The 15,539-nt window shown below is 33.9% G+C and overlaps 1 protein-coding gene across 3 annotated transcripts; it reads right to left on the bottom strand.

Annotated features, from left to right (window-relative positions):
* Window positions 1-2,659: 2,659 nt before the first annotated feature.
* On the bottom strand, window positions 2,660-13,053 carry LOC115959958 (serine/threonine-protein kinase MHK). 3 transcript variants are annotated; one of them, XM_031078641.1, is made up of 18 exons: window positions 12,871-13,053; window positions 11,469-11,776; window positions 11,286-11,364; window positions 10,706-10,774; window positions 10,481-10,570; window positions 9,516-9,654; window positions 9,282-9,384; window positions 9,104-9,156; window positions 8,048-8,114; window positions 6,703-6,814; window positions 6,517-6,582; window positions 6,323-6,391; window positions 6,193-6,250; window positions 5,951-6,055; window positions 4,935-4,972; window positions 4,784-4,829; window positions 3,182-3,257; window positions 2,660-2,973 (listed from the first exon to the last, which is right to left on the bottom strand). In XM_031078641.1, exons 2-18 carry the CDS (start codon window positions 11,474-11,476, stop codon window positions 2,844-2,846), a joined length of 1,308 nt encoding a protein of 435 aa, XP_030934501.1. In that variant the 5' UTR covers window positions 11,477-11,776; window positions 12,871-13,053; the 3' UTR covers window positions 2,660-2,843. The 3 variants fall into 3 exon arrangements, 2 of the variants coding, with proteins under 2 accessions (XP_030934501.1, XP_030934502.1); XM_031078642.1 differs by having other exon boundaries at window positions 4,935-4,969; window positions 12,871-13,048; XR_004085053.1 differs by lacking the exon at window positions 4,935-4,972 and having other exon boundaries at window positions 12,871-13,047.
* Between the last annotated feature and the right edge of the window lie 2,486 nt (window positions 13,054-15,539).

Here is a 15,539-nt window from a genome sequence, read left to right as displayed (position 1 = left end):
AAGGTCCCCCCTTATCCAGTTGAATTGCTGAATAACCGCAACCCCAAAGAGGACAAGACTTCAACATTTATGATGTATGGTGGACTGAGAGAATGTCATGAAATATCTCAGCAAGTTCTTGGATGCAATAATGCCACAAGCAAGTGACTGAGTTGTGCCTCAAAAGAGCTTTTGAATGGAAGGTTTGGGTTTAGGCAAAACCATCATGTTGGGTTTAGTGTTTTTTAGATTTTGGTTTGGGATAATTAGGGCCTGTTTGGGTAAGGATTTTTCATCACTCAATTTCCGTCACTCAATTTCCATCACTCATCACTCATCACTCATTTTTTCACACTCATTTGGCAACATCACTTTTATTTTCATCACTCAATTTTTTCACACTATTCATGGGTCCCACACCTGTCAGCCAGTACAGTTTTTTTTTTTTTTTTTTTTTTTAGCACCCAACTCACCAAAGCTAATATATATATAAAAAAAATAAAAACCAAACGAACAACCAACCCAGGAAAAGAAAAAGAAAAAGAAAAAAAAAAACTGAACGGCCAACCCAGGAAAAGAAAAAAAAAAAAAAAACAAACAAACAGCCAACGCCAACCCAGAAAAAAAAAAATATATATATATATATATATCAAAAGGTGGTCAAAAGTTGCGGCTGTGGGTCCCTCATGTGTGTTTATTTACGGAAATGCCATTGAGTTATGAGTTATGGAAACTGAAAACAGCCTTTTGTTGTTTTCAGTTTCCATAACTCATAACTCAAAAATCAGAGAATTGAGTGATGGAAACAGAGTTATCATTTGGCCAAACAACCTTTTTACTATGGGTCCCACCATTTTTGAGTTATGAGTTATGGAAACAGAGAATTGAGTTATCAAAAAACTCAATCCAAACAGCCTCTTACACTCCCTTCCCTTGAGATTTGGGAGAATAACACTCCATCCCAACATGAGTATCTAACTTTTTGAGTGTGACAATACCCCACCACTTATGTTTAATTACCAAAATGCCACTTAACTCATAACTCAAAGGGGGTAATTACACGTTTTTCTCATCTTTCTTTCTTCACTTTTGCTTCGTCTCTTTCTTTCTTTGTTTATTTTGGCCTAGGAACGGATGAAGTGTTTGGTGATGCTAGAGAGAGCATGACTGTAACCAACTACCAAAGAAGCATGGTTTCAGTAAACTGAGCAAAACAAACAACGCCCTTTGCATTTTTCACCTTCAAGCTCATCTTTCTTCCTCATTTAGACAAACAAATTTGGTACTCTCTCATTGAAGGCAACAAGGTTGATTTGTTTCAAGATTTATCTTTTTCCATCTTGAAAAATATCAGATATATGGTGAAATTATGAGATTTGGGGGAAATCTGAAATTTGAGATATGACCAACTTGAAAATATTGGATTTGTTCTTTCTTCGTGCCGCTATCCTTATTTTCTTCTTTGGAGTACCGTTTGAGTCTGACTGACTTGTGGACTCCACAATTTTAAGTTAATGTTGCTTTTTTATATTGAAAACTAAACCAAGTTCTGATGCCAAGCACAACAGAGAGTGAGTTAAGAGAAAATAGGGAATTAGGATATGAGAATATGATTTGAGTTATGAGAATTAAGATATAATGAGTAGTGAACCAAACACAGCCAGCTTTGTACCTGGAATATGTCAGCCAGTTCTTGGTGCAATAGGTCCATAACGACATGTGAAGACATGATGGAAAATTCTCTAGCAAGTACATCCACGGCAAGGAAAAGTTACTTGATCGGTTTAAACAACACCGAGCAAAATTTGGGCATAGGATTACGAGTATATTCACCGTTTGCAAAACATAGCCCTCAATTGTCATGTAAAGTATGATGAACATGAGCTGGTCAAAATCTTTATTGACAATATGATCCCAAGATTATCATCAAGCGCGCATTTCGAGAACCTTGACATCACACAATTTGCCCAACTTCTTAAAAAAGACAAGAACGACGATAGTGTCAATAGCTAAGTAGCCCAGGACGACAATAACACTGTCAGACACTCATTGTAACTAGTAATAGCAGGAAGAGAGGTAAAGAGTAGTTTGAACTTGAAGAATGCCTGCCTTGTACCCTATACCATTAGGAGTTTGAAGAAAATTCAGTTGTTTTTTAGTGGCCATTAGGAGGGTAATTGGCGTTACCCCCACCTTTCCTTGTGAGCTCTGATTGTCACTAACAGTTAGAGAAGCCATCTACTTGAAAGTTTGATGAAAATCAGAGGTGGCTTGTAGAAAACATAAGTCATATTTCAAGTAAACTTCTTCAACAATGTCTCGGAGATTAGGGCATACTGGCTCATCTCATATCCAAACCATCAACTACAGAGTATATCTTATGGGGGTGTGAATTGCTAAAATTTTTATCTCACAAGATGCCGTCAGGCATCACAAGTCATTTTAGGAATGATCATAATAAATGAAGTTGGATTTGAAAATTTTATTCTATTGATTTATTCACCCATATATGTACACATAAACCACATATCTAATAATCTAACCGTGCACCATTCGAATCTATGAAAAAAGGAAGAGAACCAAAAAAATAAAAACAAAAAAAACAAAGAGATTATACATAGTCAATACCTTCAGAATATGAATTGAAGATGTATGAACTTTTCTGTAAATACATTCTACATTAAGGGATGTAATGTAATCACGGAATCTATAAAAATTACCTCTTATAATATTCTCTGTAAATACATTCTACAGTATCGTAATGCAATGGCAGAAACTGTAACTGTGATAGAGCTTTACATAAAGAAAATAAATAATTTACAGCCCCAAATTACCTGAAAATTTCAGTTTATTAACTTAGTCACTCATAGGCAGTGACTTTTCTGGCAGGGGGAGGAAATGGCCAAAAATGGGCCATCTAAGATATTAGGCTGCAGAGAAGAAATGGAGAACCCTGCAGATTGTGGAACTCCTATTGATGGATGTTGAATTGAACTGTCAAGAAGGAAAATTGTAATAAGCAGAACTTTATGTTAACATATGTAACTACAGCTGAAATTATACAGACAATTTTTAACAGCTTTTGGACAGCAATCTATGGGAAGACTATTATGACTTGAAAGTTCTCTAATGCCACTACATCCAGTCCTATGTAATATACACAATGAGCAGGATAAATGATTATGGGCACAAATGAACTGACCTGAAAGATAAGGATAAGGAAGATTCCACAGGGGGTTGAATTCTATTTCGATCAGGAGTAATTAGTGGCCAAAAAACTGGAACACAAGGTAAGCATGACACATTAGCTGCCAACACAAAACAGAACAGAAAAGAAAACTTTCTTTTCCAAGAAACAATGTAGCTACATCTATTATTATGACAACCAGAAGTATAAGAAACTCACACTTTCTGCCTTGAACAAGAAGTGTAAGGGAAATCAGGAATAATACCAACTGAATGTTTACTCTTGTCCACTATTAGTGCATCTAATCTTAAGATTGGTCTAGCTAAAGCCCACATCAGCCATATTCCTCTTACATGTTTCCAGGGATAAATTTTGTCAAGTGAACATAGAGAAATTCTCAAATTTCCCAGCATCATAATTAAAGAATTCAGTTGCTAGTTGACATACTATCACACATTTTTTTAATATTTTTGAATCCTTGATTACCATAATGCCATATAATTAAAGTGTTCAATTGTAATAAGTACAAAATAACAAAATTCAGTATGACCACTGTTAAACTATTAAAAGGTTTTAAAAAATTTTAAATTGGCACTCTGTTTTTGCGCAAAACAAAGAGCAAGCAGTCAATAGACTCAATACTTTATCTCAAATGCATGTCATTTTCATTTAAATGATATATTCTTTTTATTTTTGTATACACTTTTTTTAAAGCATCATGTTGATTACTCTGCTTTTAAATTTGCTTTTGCCTTCCCCCTCCCCCACAAAAAAATAAAATAAAATAAAATAAAAACCAAAAATAAAAAGACATTTAAAGATTTTATTTTTTCCCAGAAAGGGTAATAGAGAGGCTGATAAGCTTTGAGCAGCACCCATCTGACTGACAGAGAACAAGACAGAAGACCAGGAGTGTTTAACAGAGAGAGAGAGATCATTAGGGGATTTTCATATTGAGAGTGAAAAAAGATACTGCTGTATCAGGCCGAGAGAGAGAAATAGACTAACTGATGAGATTCAAGCAGCATAAATCTGACTGACTCATAGTAGATTGGCCAAGAGATGGAGCAAATCGAGAGGGCAAGAGAGAAAATCGAGAGAGTTTGACTGTGTGTGAAAGAGAGAAAGAGAGCGAGAGAGTTAGAGAGAGACCATGTCTGATGTCCAAAAAATAAAAATAAAAACTCTTTTTTGTCCGGTGGACACTTGACGGACATGCATGCAACAGTGTCACAAGCATGTATGACATGTTTCAGACATAAACATGCAAAGGATTTTGTTGTCCATGCTTCTTAGGGTAAGATACTAAGATGTACCTTATACATGATGCTTTTTGTTTTAAGAATGTGCTCAGATGAACATATTTTCATTGGCTCTAAAAAATAGAAAAGAGAAAGAAAGAAGGAAGAACAGTTATACCTAGAAAAATTAGACTCTAAAAAGCTGTACATAAGTTAGCAGTGAAAATAAGCTCGCATTTTAAGCTAAAACAACAAACCCTAAGTGTTCTTAGGCATGCTTTTAACAAAAATGCTAGTGGAAGAGGGAGTATAGAAATATATTTTTCTTCCTCAAGGCAGAGCCCATTAATTAGAAGAAATGAACCCTAAGCATTACCTGACTGATCTGAATCATCCTTTAAACCAGAACAAAACAGTATGTCCTGCATAATGAAGAGCACATAATATCAGAAAAAAATACAATGTCTCACAGGGGAATAGAGTACTTCTAGTACAATATACTGCTGAACAGTAGCCCTATAACTCACCTCTCCCATCATACCCCGAGAAACATTATGTAACACTTCTGCAGGAAACAGTTCCATTGTCAAACAAAAGTGAAATACATCCCATCCAAAACAAGTGGGAAGTGTTTAGTTGAAGACCAAAAAAAATGGATTGCAAGGAAGAGACCAGACAATCCACAGAACTACTATCAACCATTCCTAGAATCTAGAGAACTTTGCTCCAACAGAAGGCATTGCTATAAGATGCTTGATTTTAGAAAGAAATATGGATTGATTATTTAATAGTTGGGGGAGGGGGGATTGAACATGGATGTCTCCGTTCGAACACCAAGAGGTGCCAACCAGTTGAGTATATCAAGGGGAATCAATGGGGAATCTTAAAAAGGTCATATATTAACTCATTTTATAAGACAAAATTCTTGACAAAAAAAGGGCCATCCTGACAAAGGGTCATTACTCAATGCTGGTCCTGAGAGAGGTATGTTTGATATGGTTCTACCCTTCAGCATTTTGCAGGAAGTGGCCACTCTCAAGACAAACTAGTGGACTTCTGTGCAACAGCTTGAGATTTTTATATTCCTTTTAAAGTAATAATTTTTTTTTTTTTTTAAAGCCATCCTGACCTGCATCTGACAAATTTCCAAAACCATATGAAAAGGCTTAGATTTAACTTCACACGGTCAACCGATATAACCAACCACTCCTATATGTTGCAATGACAAAGGGTCAGCAACAGGGAGGGCCATCCCAGACCCTGATTAGATGAACAAAATCTCCGGCCAAAACAACCAAAAACAGAAGTGGGACTGGGACTGTTCCAGTGGGGCCAAGGAAGCAGGGCAAGCCCTGTCAATTAGATAAAGATTTTGGCATTGACCAGAACAAGGGAAAACACTCGAAGTTACATGTGTAGCTAACATAGAAAAGAGGGGTGACTGTAAGTGGAGAAAAATACTACTATCACTTTCTCCATTTAAGTGTAAAAGTAGACACCAATGTGCTAAGATACAAAATACAAGGGGCATAATAGTGTTTACCTAAGTTTGAAGCACTGGGCTTCACAGCCAACGTCAAGCCAAGAAAACAGTCCTCAGGTTCATGACCAAAGCCCCATAAATTCAACTCTAGATTAGGCTTTGCTCCTGAAGGATAGTGCAGGAGGAAAAAATTAAGTTAAAGTTGAAAATATTAATATGAAACAACATAATAAAAAATCTGAGGAAATTAGAATTGAGCATTATAGAAATTTAAAAAGAATAAATAAACAAATAGCCTTTACCAGTGTTGCTCAGTTTCAGCTCAAGTGGATCACGAAGTGGATAAGGAACCCAACCCACCTATGCAGAACATATTAATACATTAAACCAATTTTATAGGGTAGAAAAAGAAGACTTGAGAACGTATATTACATGGAAAAAAGGATGTTGTAATGCTTCATCTGCAGCTGGCCTCTTTGAAGGGTCCCATGAACATAGTCGCTATGGACAGCCAAGAAGAAAGGTATCAGATATCATATCACGGTGCTATTCACTAAATTCAAATGTAGTCAACAAATTTGATTGTAAAAATCATAAGGGAAGCATGCTTTATCAACAATACCCACCAAAATCAAGTCAATAGCTTCTGAACTAGCATTTGGAATGATATCGGAAAGGTTTGCGGCTGAAATCTACACAAAAGAATGAATGGTAATTTAAATTTTTACTTATAAAAAAAAAAATGAATGATAATGAGAGAGACAAACATATGAAAACACAAGAAATTGAACAACAGTCCAACAAAAGCTTACCTCTTCATAACTAAAAATGCCGAGTAATCGAGAAGTGTTCGTCCCTTCAGGGAAAATAGTCAGGTCCGGCATACCAAGTACATTGCATATCTTACACAATTGATCTATTTCACTGCCCATTGAAGAAACTATGTTATAAGGTGTCAGTTTATAAGTTATCATAGTTTCTCTTATTTCAAAAGTTTAGACTGATATGGAACATCAGGCAGTTCTGCAACCTCTTATGGTCTGAATTAATATTAAAAGTAAATCAGAAAATAGAATTCCCCTAAATATCCAATAAAACACAGTATATAATTTTTCTACAACATAAATACATATGTACATACACACATATATGTATAAATAAACAACAATAGGGTGTGGCCCCATTTATATTATTAGGTCAGCTGTTTTCACCTACATTTGGGAATACTTTTATATTCAAACCGTCCAAGTAAATAACAAACCGTAAAGGTGGACATCTGCTGAACTTGGCTTGAGCAAATGGAGCACAGAATGATTCATATTCTTACAACTATTTTAGTGGTAAGTAGCATTGCATGTATAAGCAAAAAAAAGGTGCATCTACTCTTTTACAGGAAAATAGGGTATAGTATATCTGACCCAAAAATTTAGCAGACTTTGCTGAGATGGCAAAAATTGTTCAGGTGATGACCCTTGTGATGTAAATATAGTAGGCATACAGCTCGCTAGACAACTTCCTGACATTCTCTAACTTATTATAATGCATAATTTTATTTATTTTTTAAATCATCCCAACAGCATGCAGTTCTGCTAAAAAATCCACATGCAATATATATGCATAGCCTTTTACGGGGTAGGCAGAAAGCCACAGCTGGAGTCAAGCCTAGAAAATGCTGCCATTTGTACATTAACTTATACCAGCAGGCTGTCAAATACAAGAGTGAAGGAAAATTCAGTTAAAGCCATGGACAGGAATGACAAAATATTTTAAATCACCAAAAACTATATCAAATAGAGTAGAAAGATTAAAAGAAGGGATTGATTCTTTTTCTAGAGAAAGATTATTATTGGGAGATAAAAGAGCTGCATCAGCACTTGTTGAAAATACAAAAAACTGGAGCAAACCAACATAAATCAAACAAAAATGATCAAGCCTCACCATTCCCATTATTAACTTTACCCATACCAGAAATTCCAAAACAATTGGTTAATGGTTACTACTTACTATTTCACCAGTCATCATCACAAGTTCAAAACTTGTAAATAATTAATCACATTAATCATGAACATAGTCTACTAATATTTGGACATTAAAATTCTAATTTGTTCCTTTAAGAATACAAAAATGGAAGACAATAATCTTGGGAGATAAAATCACCTTTTACCAGGGAAAATAGGGGATAAAGTGAAAAGCTCAGCCAGTATCGCCCCAGCTGCCCACATGTCTGTACACATGTTAGTTTGTTAGTCATCATTCAAATAGGAAAACAAACCAAGAACCAGTAACCAGCAATTTAAGTATTCCAGGGATAATTAGGCTCAAACATCTTTTCAGATAAATATATGTGTTAAGGGCATAAGTGTCCATTCAATATAAGTGAAAAGATCATGGCCACAACAATTTAAGCTCTAGGCAACAAAAACAGCCATAGAAGAATCCTAATCCCCATGATGTGTTTTGACGTCTTCTTTTAATTTAAAAAAATAAAAATGAGAGAGAAGGAATGAATAATTTTCATTTAGGCTCATTTTGAAGCTTCTAATGAGTTACCAAGTTAATTGAGAGACAAACTCAAAAGAGCAACTCAGCACTCCCTTTCTATATCCACACATTCATATATATTTTTTATATTTATACCTATATATATTGTGTATTGTGTATTTCTATATCAGAAACCTAGACATTTAATTTCTTTTCTTAAAAAAGCAATCCATTATACCATGGCATTTAAAGAATAAAAGTTAGTATCAATAATGCTTCCCCTAATTGATCAACATGCCAAAGGTCATTTAGTGCAGCTAAAATTACAGCAGGCATGTTAAACCTGTAGATAAACTGAAAATATGCTTTTCTTTTCTCTTGTAAAGCCAGTAAGTTTGGGTTTAAACTTTAAAATAAGTTTGATCATCATATTTAAGTAACACTATATTATTTTCAATAAATGTTTGTGTCACAATGACTGGTTAATGTTAGTTTAAGTTGAAAATGTAATAATTCAGATTTATGGAATTTTAAAGAATATTACAAATGAATTATCAAAATAAGTTAAGTTTGGTTATAAGTTTCAGTCAAGTGGAACACAGGCTTAGGAAATCAACCCAACCCATAACCAGCCTTTGTATGAGAGAGAGTAGCTAAACACTTTAAAACAAAAAGAATAGTAGCTAAGTTTCTGCTGAATCTGCAATGAGTTTGGAGATAAAACATGCTTACCAACTGCAGGAGTGTAGGACGAAGACTGCAACAGAACTTCCGGTGCCCGGTACCTAGCATATGTACAAACCCAAATTAAGATTGCCGATAATTCCCAACTAAAAGTGTAAAATTTAACAGAATAATCATTGTGCAAGCACACACCAACAGAGAGAATAAATAATTTGATATGACTCACCACCGTGTGGAAACATATTCAGTATAAGGACCCATTGATGACACTTCTCTAGCCAGTCCAAAGTCAGCAATTTTTAGAAGGTCATTTGTCACCAGCAAATTTTCTTCAAGGAAAAAAAGGTCTCTAATTATTTGTGTTACAATAAATTCATAAAATTCTTCACAAAGACAAAAAGAAAGATCTTAAAACACAGATGGATGAACACACAACTAAAAGTATGAAGACATGTATTACCAGGTTTTAGATCCCGATGAAAATATCCATCTCTGTGCATGTGATTAAGTCCATGCAGCAATTGAGACATAAAGTTACGGATCTCCTCTTCTGAAAAGGATCCTTGTCGGTCTCTCATTAGTTGGTAAAGATTACAATCCTGGAGAGATGAAGTCCAAAATCAAGCACTAACAGAAAAGGTAAAAAAAAAAAAACAATGGAATTTAATTGGCCAGGCATTCATCCAATCTTCAAAAGCATGAGATTGATGTGCATGAAAAATTATAGGACAGAAACATGCTTCTAGAAATTATATCTTGCTATATTATACTTGCAATAATGGAAAATATTTCATAGGAAAAAAGGCAGAATGAAATATTATAATACAATTATTTCATAGGAAAAAAGGCAGAATGAAATATTATAATACAATTAAGTGAATCGGTGCATGCTAAACATTTTAATGTTGGCTAGGGAAGGATCTGAGAAACCAGCACTCAATATAATAAAATTTTGAATTGAAACCAAGAAATCATCTTTTGAGTGGGAGAAAAAATTCATAATTCATTCAATCTCTTTTGTGTGATTATAGATATATTAGAAGAAGCCAAAGTGAACTTAGATAAGTAGTTATAACATTTTCCAAGACAATCATGTCACTCAAAGTCTAAATGCATCCAACTTTTGACTGCGTGCAATTTGTTACTACCAATGAGATTCATATTTCTACGATTTGATTTTATCAAAAATAATTATGTTTATCACATCAAATTTTGTTTGAAGTAATCAGGAATAGGAACCTTATCAATAAAAGTTGTACTGACAAACATGCTTGAACAAAATAAAACAAGCATATATCATGCACCATTGCCATTGCTCAGTGGAATATGTTTAACAACATCAGAAGACAGGTTCTGGTTTCCTGGGATTTCTGCATAAAAGTCGCAACATAAAAATGACTAAAAGAGGAAAAAATACCATCTTACCATGTATTCAAAAATGAAGAAGAGTTCATTGTTTTCCCTGACAACCTCATTCAGTTTTATGATATTGGGATGATTCAATTTACGAAGAGCCTGCCAAAGGCAAGGTTATCAGTAAAATATACAGACATACACAATACACATACATAATCTATACATGTGCATGTATGGAGCTATGTATGTACAATAATGCAATGTTTTATCATTCAAAATCACCACAGCTCCTACCCTGAGTTCACGTAACTTTGTGTGTTCTTGCCAAAAGTAAAACTTTCTCTTCAATTTCTTGACAGCAACCTGAGATCAGAAACATCAGAACAGAACCATAGAACAATGGAAAATTTTTAATAAAAAAAAAAAAATGGCCAAGAGAACAATACTTTCTAAAATTCTAGAAAAGGTCAGATAGAATAACAATTCAGACTGATGGTAATATTGTTAAACATTGGAAAAGGCAACATGAAAACTACCCAACCATAAATTCATAGTTGAAAATCTCACAAAATTTTTCTAATTTAAAAACACAGACTGAGTATCTAACACTTATTAGTTAGTACTTTTGCCAAAAGAACTCTGACAGATGATATGACTAAAGCTCAGAATCCCATGATTTACAAAAGCTCTTTGCATATTCGGCAACCACAAAAGAGACTCTTTTGCATATACAAGAAAACAGAATGGTAAAAATATAATATTCCAAAAGTAAGGAAAGATAATCCATTACAAAAGACCTTAGTAAAAATATAAATAGTTAAGAAGTATACTAAAAGTATATTTATATAATGTTGACTTGTAAGGACATGCTTACAATCTCGCCTGTTTGCTTATCCCAGGCCTTATATACACTACCACAAGTACCATCTCCAAGCTCTTCCAAAATTTTATATCTGGAAAACAGAAGCACAGCATTAGGCTCACCAAACTGGAGAAAAGAAAATAAGAATTCGAATTTTCAATCATACAAAATCCAAAGCATAACCAATGAACTAACCTTTCCATAATTACAGGTGCAGAAAATTGTAGTCAGAAATCGTTCAATGGAATTCAATCAACCTCCATACAGAGGTGTCTACACTGTCAGCACAGTGTCTGAAACTAGCTTCTAGAGATTTTATAGTTCCACAACATAGCAAGGAGCATTTGATGTCATAAAAAATCCACTTTTCATTATAGGAGCGATGGAAAACCAATGAAGAATCTATCAACATGTTGCAAACTTCCACTGGAACTCCAAGCATAAGACGGCCACGTGTCAATATTAATCCATTTTGTTTTACATCTACATCACATATAGCCCATCTACAAACAACAACAACAACAAAAAAGGAAACCAAGCCACAATTAAATGATTACTAAAATTAGTATAATTCTCAAGACCCACAACACAAAAGCAAAGATAAACTATTTAAGAAAATGGTAAGACCTAACAATTCACCAAAAAGGACAACCAATTTGAAGGATTCTCCTCCAACCCATTACGTTACATGGCCATTCAAATGACCATTCACGTCAACTTTAATCACATGACCGATTAAATTTTTGTAACAAGTCACAAGACTACTAAAAAATCCATTTGAGTAAAAACACCAATGGATGATTATTTGAATTGTCACATAGTCATTTGAGTAACAACTTCTCCCTTTGATTACTACAGAAACAAAGCGGAAGACACCAAAACGTCAAATTAAATCTCCTAAACCAAACTCTTTGACACCCATTTGGCCCAGATAAGTGGATTTTTTTTTTTTTTTTTTTCATTTCCTTATATTCTTGCTTATGAGTTATGATACAAAATTTTGATATCTTTTCTAATTTTAGCTTTAAAAGATTTATGATTGGAATTAATCAGAGGCAAATCATGATCCCATAAATAAATAAATAAATATAATGTTTAATATAAGGAACATTTTAATATTAAAACTATTTCTAAAATTAGGGATTTAAAATTCGAAATTATATGCAATACAGTCAGAATGTCAAAATTATCACCCACTAATTTCAAGCTCATCTATTAAAAAAAAAAAAAAATCTTTCATACTCAAGATCAAATTAAAATTAAAACTCTAATTCACTATAAATTATTAATTTTAAACATAATCAAACAGATTTAGTCGTCGAGAATCAAGCTAATTCAAGCAATTAATCACTCAAATTAGTCAAACACATATAAAATATACAGATAATGATTAACATGTTTCTTTTTTTTTCGTTTTCCTCCGTTTTCTCGAGAACCAAACAGAAAATCGAACCGCATTTTGGAATTGCCGATGAATCAGAGAGTCCGAGACACAAGAAAACCAAACAGAAAATCGCGAATTCAGAAATTTACAAAAAGAAAGAAAAAATCGAGAGAGAGAGTGAGAGATCGAAAGAGGTTTAGAGCGCGCTCTCACCTTTGATTGCAAAACCAATCGATAGACAAAGATCTGAGGAGCCAAACGTGCACTGAGAATCACCAATGCGTATCACGAATTTTCTCGGATAAAATAGAAACAGCGAGAAAGAGAGAGAAAATTTTTAGAGAGAGAGAGAGAGAGTGTGTGGAGTGCTGGTTAAGCCAAAAAGAGAGAGAGAGAGCGAGAATTCTGAAGAAGAAGCGAAGGAAAAAGAAACCAAAGAAATATTATTTTAAAATAATAATAATAATTTTTTTTTATTGTAATTATTTTTTTGAATTGAAAAGTAAAAGATTAGGATGTGTTTGGTATTTTGGGGAACAGAGGGTAGTCCCCACTCACGAAAATTACGATATTACCCCCAACTATTTTAGTATTAAATTGAGGTGTACTTTTAGGTTTGTTTTTCATTTTCAATTTGGCTCTTAGGCTTTGTTTGGATGGGGGAGTGGAAAAGTGGGAGGATTGAAAATTGTGGGGGGATGGAAAAGTGGGAAGATGGAAAATATTTAGTTTTCCCTCTTATGTGTTTGGTTGGAGGGGTGGAAAAGTGGGAGAGTGGAAAACTCTTTTATTTGGTTGGAGAGAAAAATGGAAGGATGGAAAATATAATTTATATAAATTGACTATTATACCCTTGTTACATAATATATTAGAAGTAATTTTATTTATATTCATTAAATAATATAAAATCTACCACATCATATATATAAATTTATATTTACATTTTTATTATTATAATGTAAAAATTACATTATAATCTTTTTTCTTTTTTCCAGATTTCAGCATTTTTTTTTTTCACACGTTTCAGCCAAACATTACACCCTTTACAAAGAATTGGCTGGGCATTAACATGGACAATGGCAAGCCAAACATCACGGCACCTTAGAGCCATTGGCCATCCTTGAGCTTGAATAGGACAAAGCCAACTTTTGTAATCTCTTCAATAATATAATCCGTTGTCAAGTAGGTACAAACATTATCTCACCAATGTCAAAAAAAGAAAAACACCGTTGTCAAAAGACCCCTTTGCTGGAGAAAAAAACAAAACGAAACTAATGAGTGCATGATAGATGAACGAATGAAAAAAAAAAACAAAAAAATTTGAATGTCATACGAAACCAGAAAATCAACAAGAAAATGAGGAGTATAATGCGGACAGGAACCAATAGATCACGTTGCAAAAAGAAAAGAAAAGAGAGCATAACCTGGAGCACTGGACGTTTGAAGCTGAGATGAGAAAATGAGAGAAAGTGGGTTTGTGGGCAAAAGTCTTCAGCTGGGTAGGTGAGGCGTATGAATGAGGGTTGGTGGGTGGGTATTTTGGTAAAATACCAATCATGCCTGTTTCCCCTCACTGATTTTCCTCCCGATTTGGGAGGAAAAATTTTGTGGGCCCGGGAGAGAAAAGTTTCTCCCGGTTTTCCACTCCTCTGATTTTCCTTCCATTCCCAAACGGTGGAAAACTGAGTTTTCCACCCCATTTTCCCTCCTATATTTTCCATCCTCCCTATATTCCACCCATCCAAACACAGCCTTAGAGCCGGATTGGTTTCAGAAAAAAATAAGTATATTCATTTTCAGTTTTTTTGAGAACTCACTATTAAAAAATTTGTTTAGTTTTGTATTTGTATTTAATTTTCATTTTTAGTATTAAAAAAAAAAGGATTTGAATACAAAAACTAAATACAACTTTAAGTATTTTCATTTTCTTGAAAATAAATACAATGATATTTTTGTAAAAAAATCAAATATGTGAGTTCTACTATCACTGATTTGTTACATCAAAAAACAGTCTGTCTCTCTCTCTCTCTATTTGTTGGTGGTTGCCATAAAAATAAATAAATAAATAAAGTGAAGTGGAAGACAAAGTAAAAAATGATACCAAACAAAAAAATAGATAGAAACAAAATATAAGTACAAGATTTAAGTATAGAAAAAAAAAATGAATACAACCTCAACATAAACCAAACAGGCCTTAATAACTGATTTCATTTTCATATTGATCTTTTCATTCATTTTTGTCAGTAATTTCGTTACACCAGATATTATATGGGTGATATATCATAATGGAGAAATGGACAATGTGTTTTTTTAATGAACGACACTTACTTCACATTTAATGGTAAGATTATTAACAAAAATGAACTTGTATTTATGGCATATCTTAGAGCATTAGCATTGAAGAATGCTAATGCCATATGTAAGGTGCATTTAGCATTTTAAGTTTCAAAACCCACTACATCAGAGAATGCTAAAGGCAAGTATTGCAAATTTTTTTGCAATACTGCTACAGTGCAATTCTAAAGAGAATTGCACTGTAGCAGTATTGTAAAAATAATAATAATATTTTAAGTCCCCGAAATTTCTCTCTCCTCCCTCATATTTCTGTTATCTTCTCTCTCTTCCTTCTCTCTTTCTCATCTGCTCTCTCCTCTCTTCAGACCCAAAAATCCTCCTCCTCCCAACATCAACATCACACATCACAATGGAGGAAACATTGGTCTGGGTTGATCAACAATGGGGGAAACATTGATCTAGCGGCGGCAGTGGCAGCAGTGTCTGGGTTTTGATCGGGGTTGATATGGGTTTTTTTTTTTTTTTCCTGTTGTGATCGAGGTTGATCGGCGATTATTGGGTTTTTGTTCCGGTGGGATTTTGGTGGT

The sequence above is a fragment of the Quercus lobata genome, chromosome 9 (assembly GCF_001633185.2).
Source record: "Quercus lobata isolate SW786 chromosome 9, ValleyOak3.0 Primary Assembly, whole genome shotgun sequence".
Lineage (NCBI taxonomy): Eukaryota > Viridiplantae > Streptophyta > Magnoliopsida > Fagales > Fagaceae > Quercus > Quercus lobata.
Note: the sequence above shows the minus strand (reverse complement) of the source record. Positions and strands in the feature narration are given on the sequence as shown.

What these genes read in the sequence shown, in the direction of transcription:
- LOC115959958 (XM_031078641.1), bottom strand. An exon ending in CCTATTTTCCCTGGTAAAAG is followed by an intron (nt 6,815 to 8,047) that starts GTGATTTTATCT and finishes TTCAATGGGCAG; the next exon opens with TGAAATAGATCAATTGTGTA. An exon ending in AAGCTATTGACTTGATTTTG is followed by an intron (nt 6,392 to 6,516) that starts GTGGGTATTGTT and finishes GGCTGTCCATAG; the next exon opens with CGACTATGTTCATGGGACCC.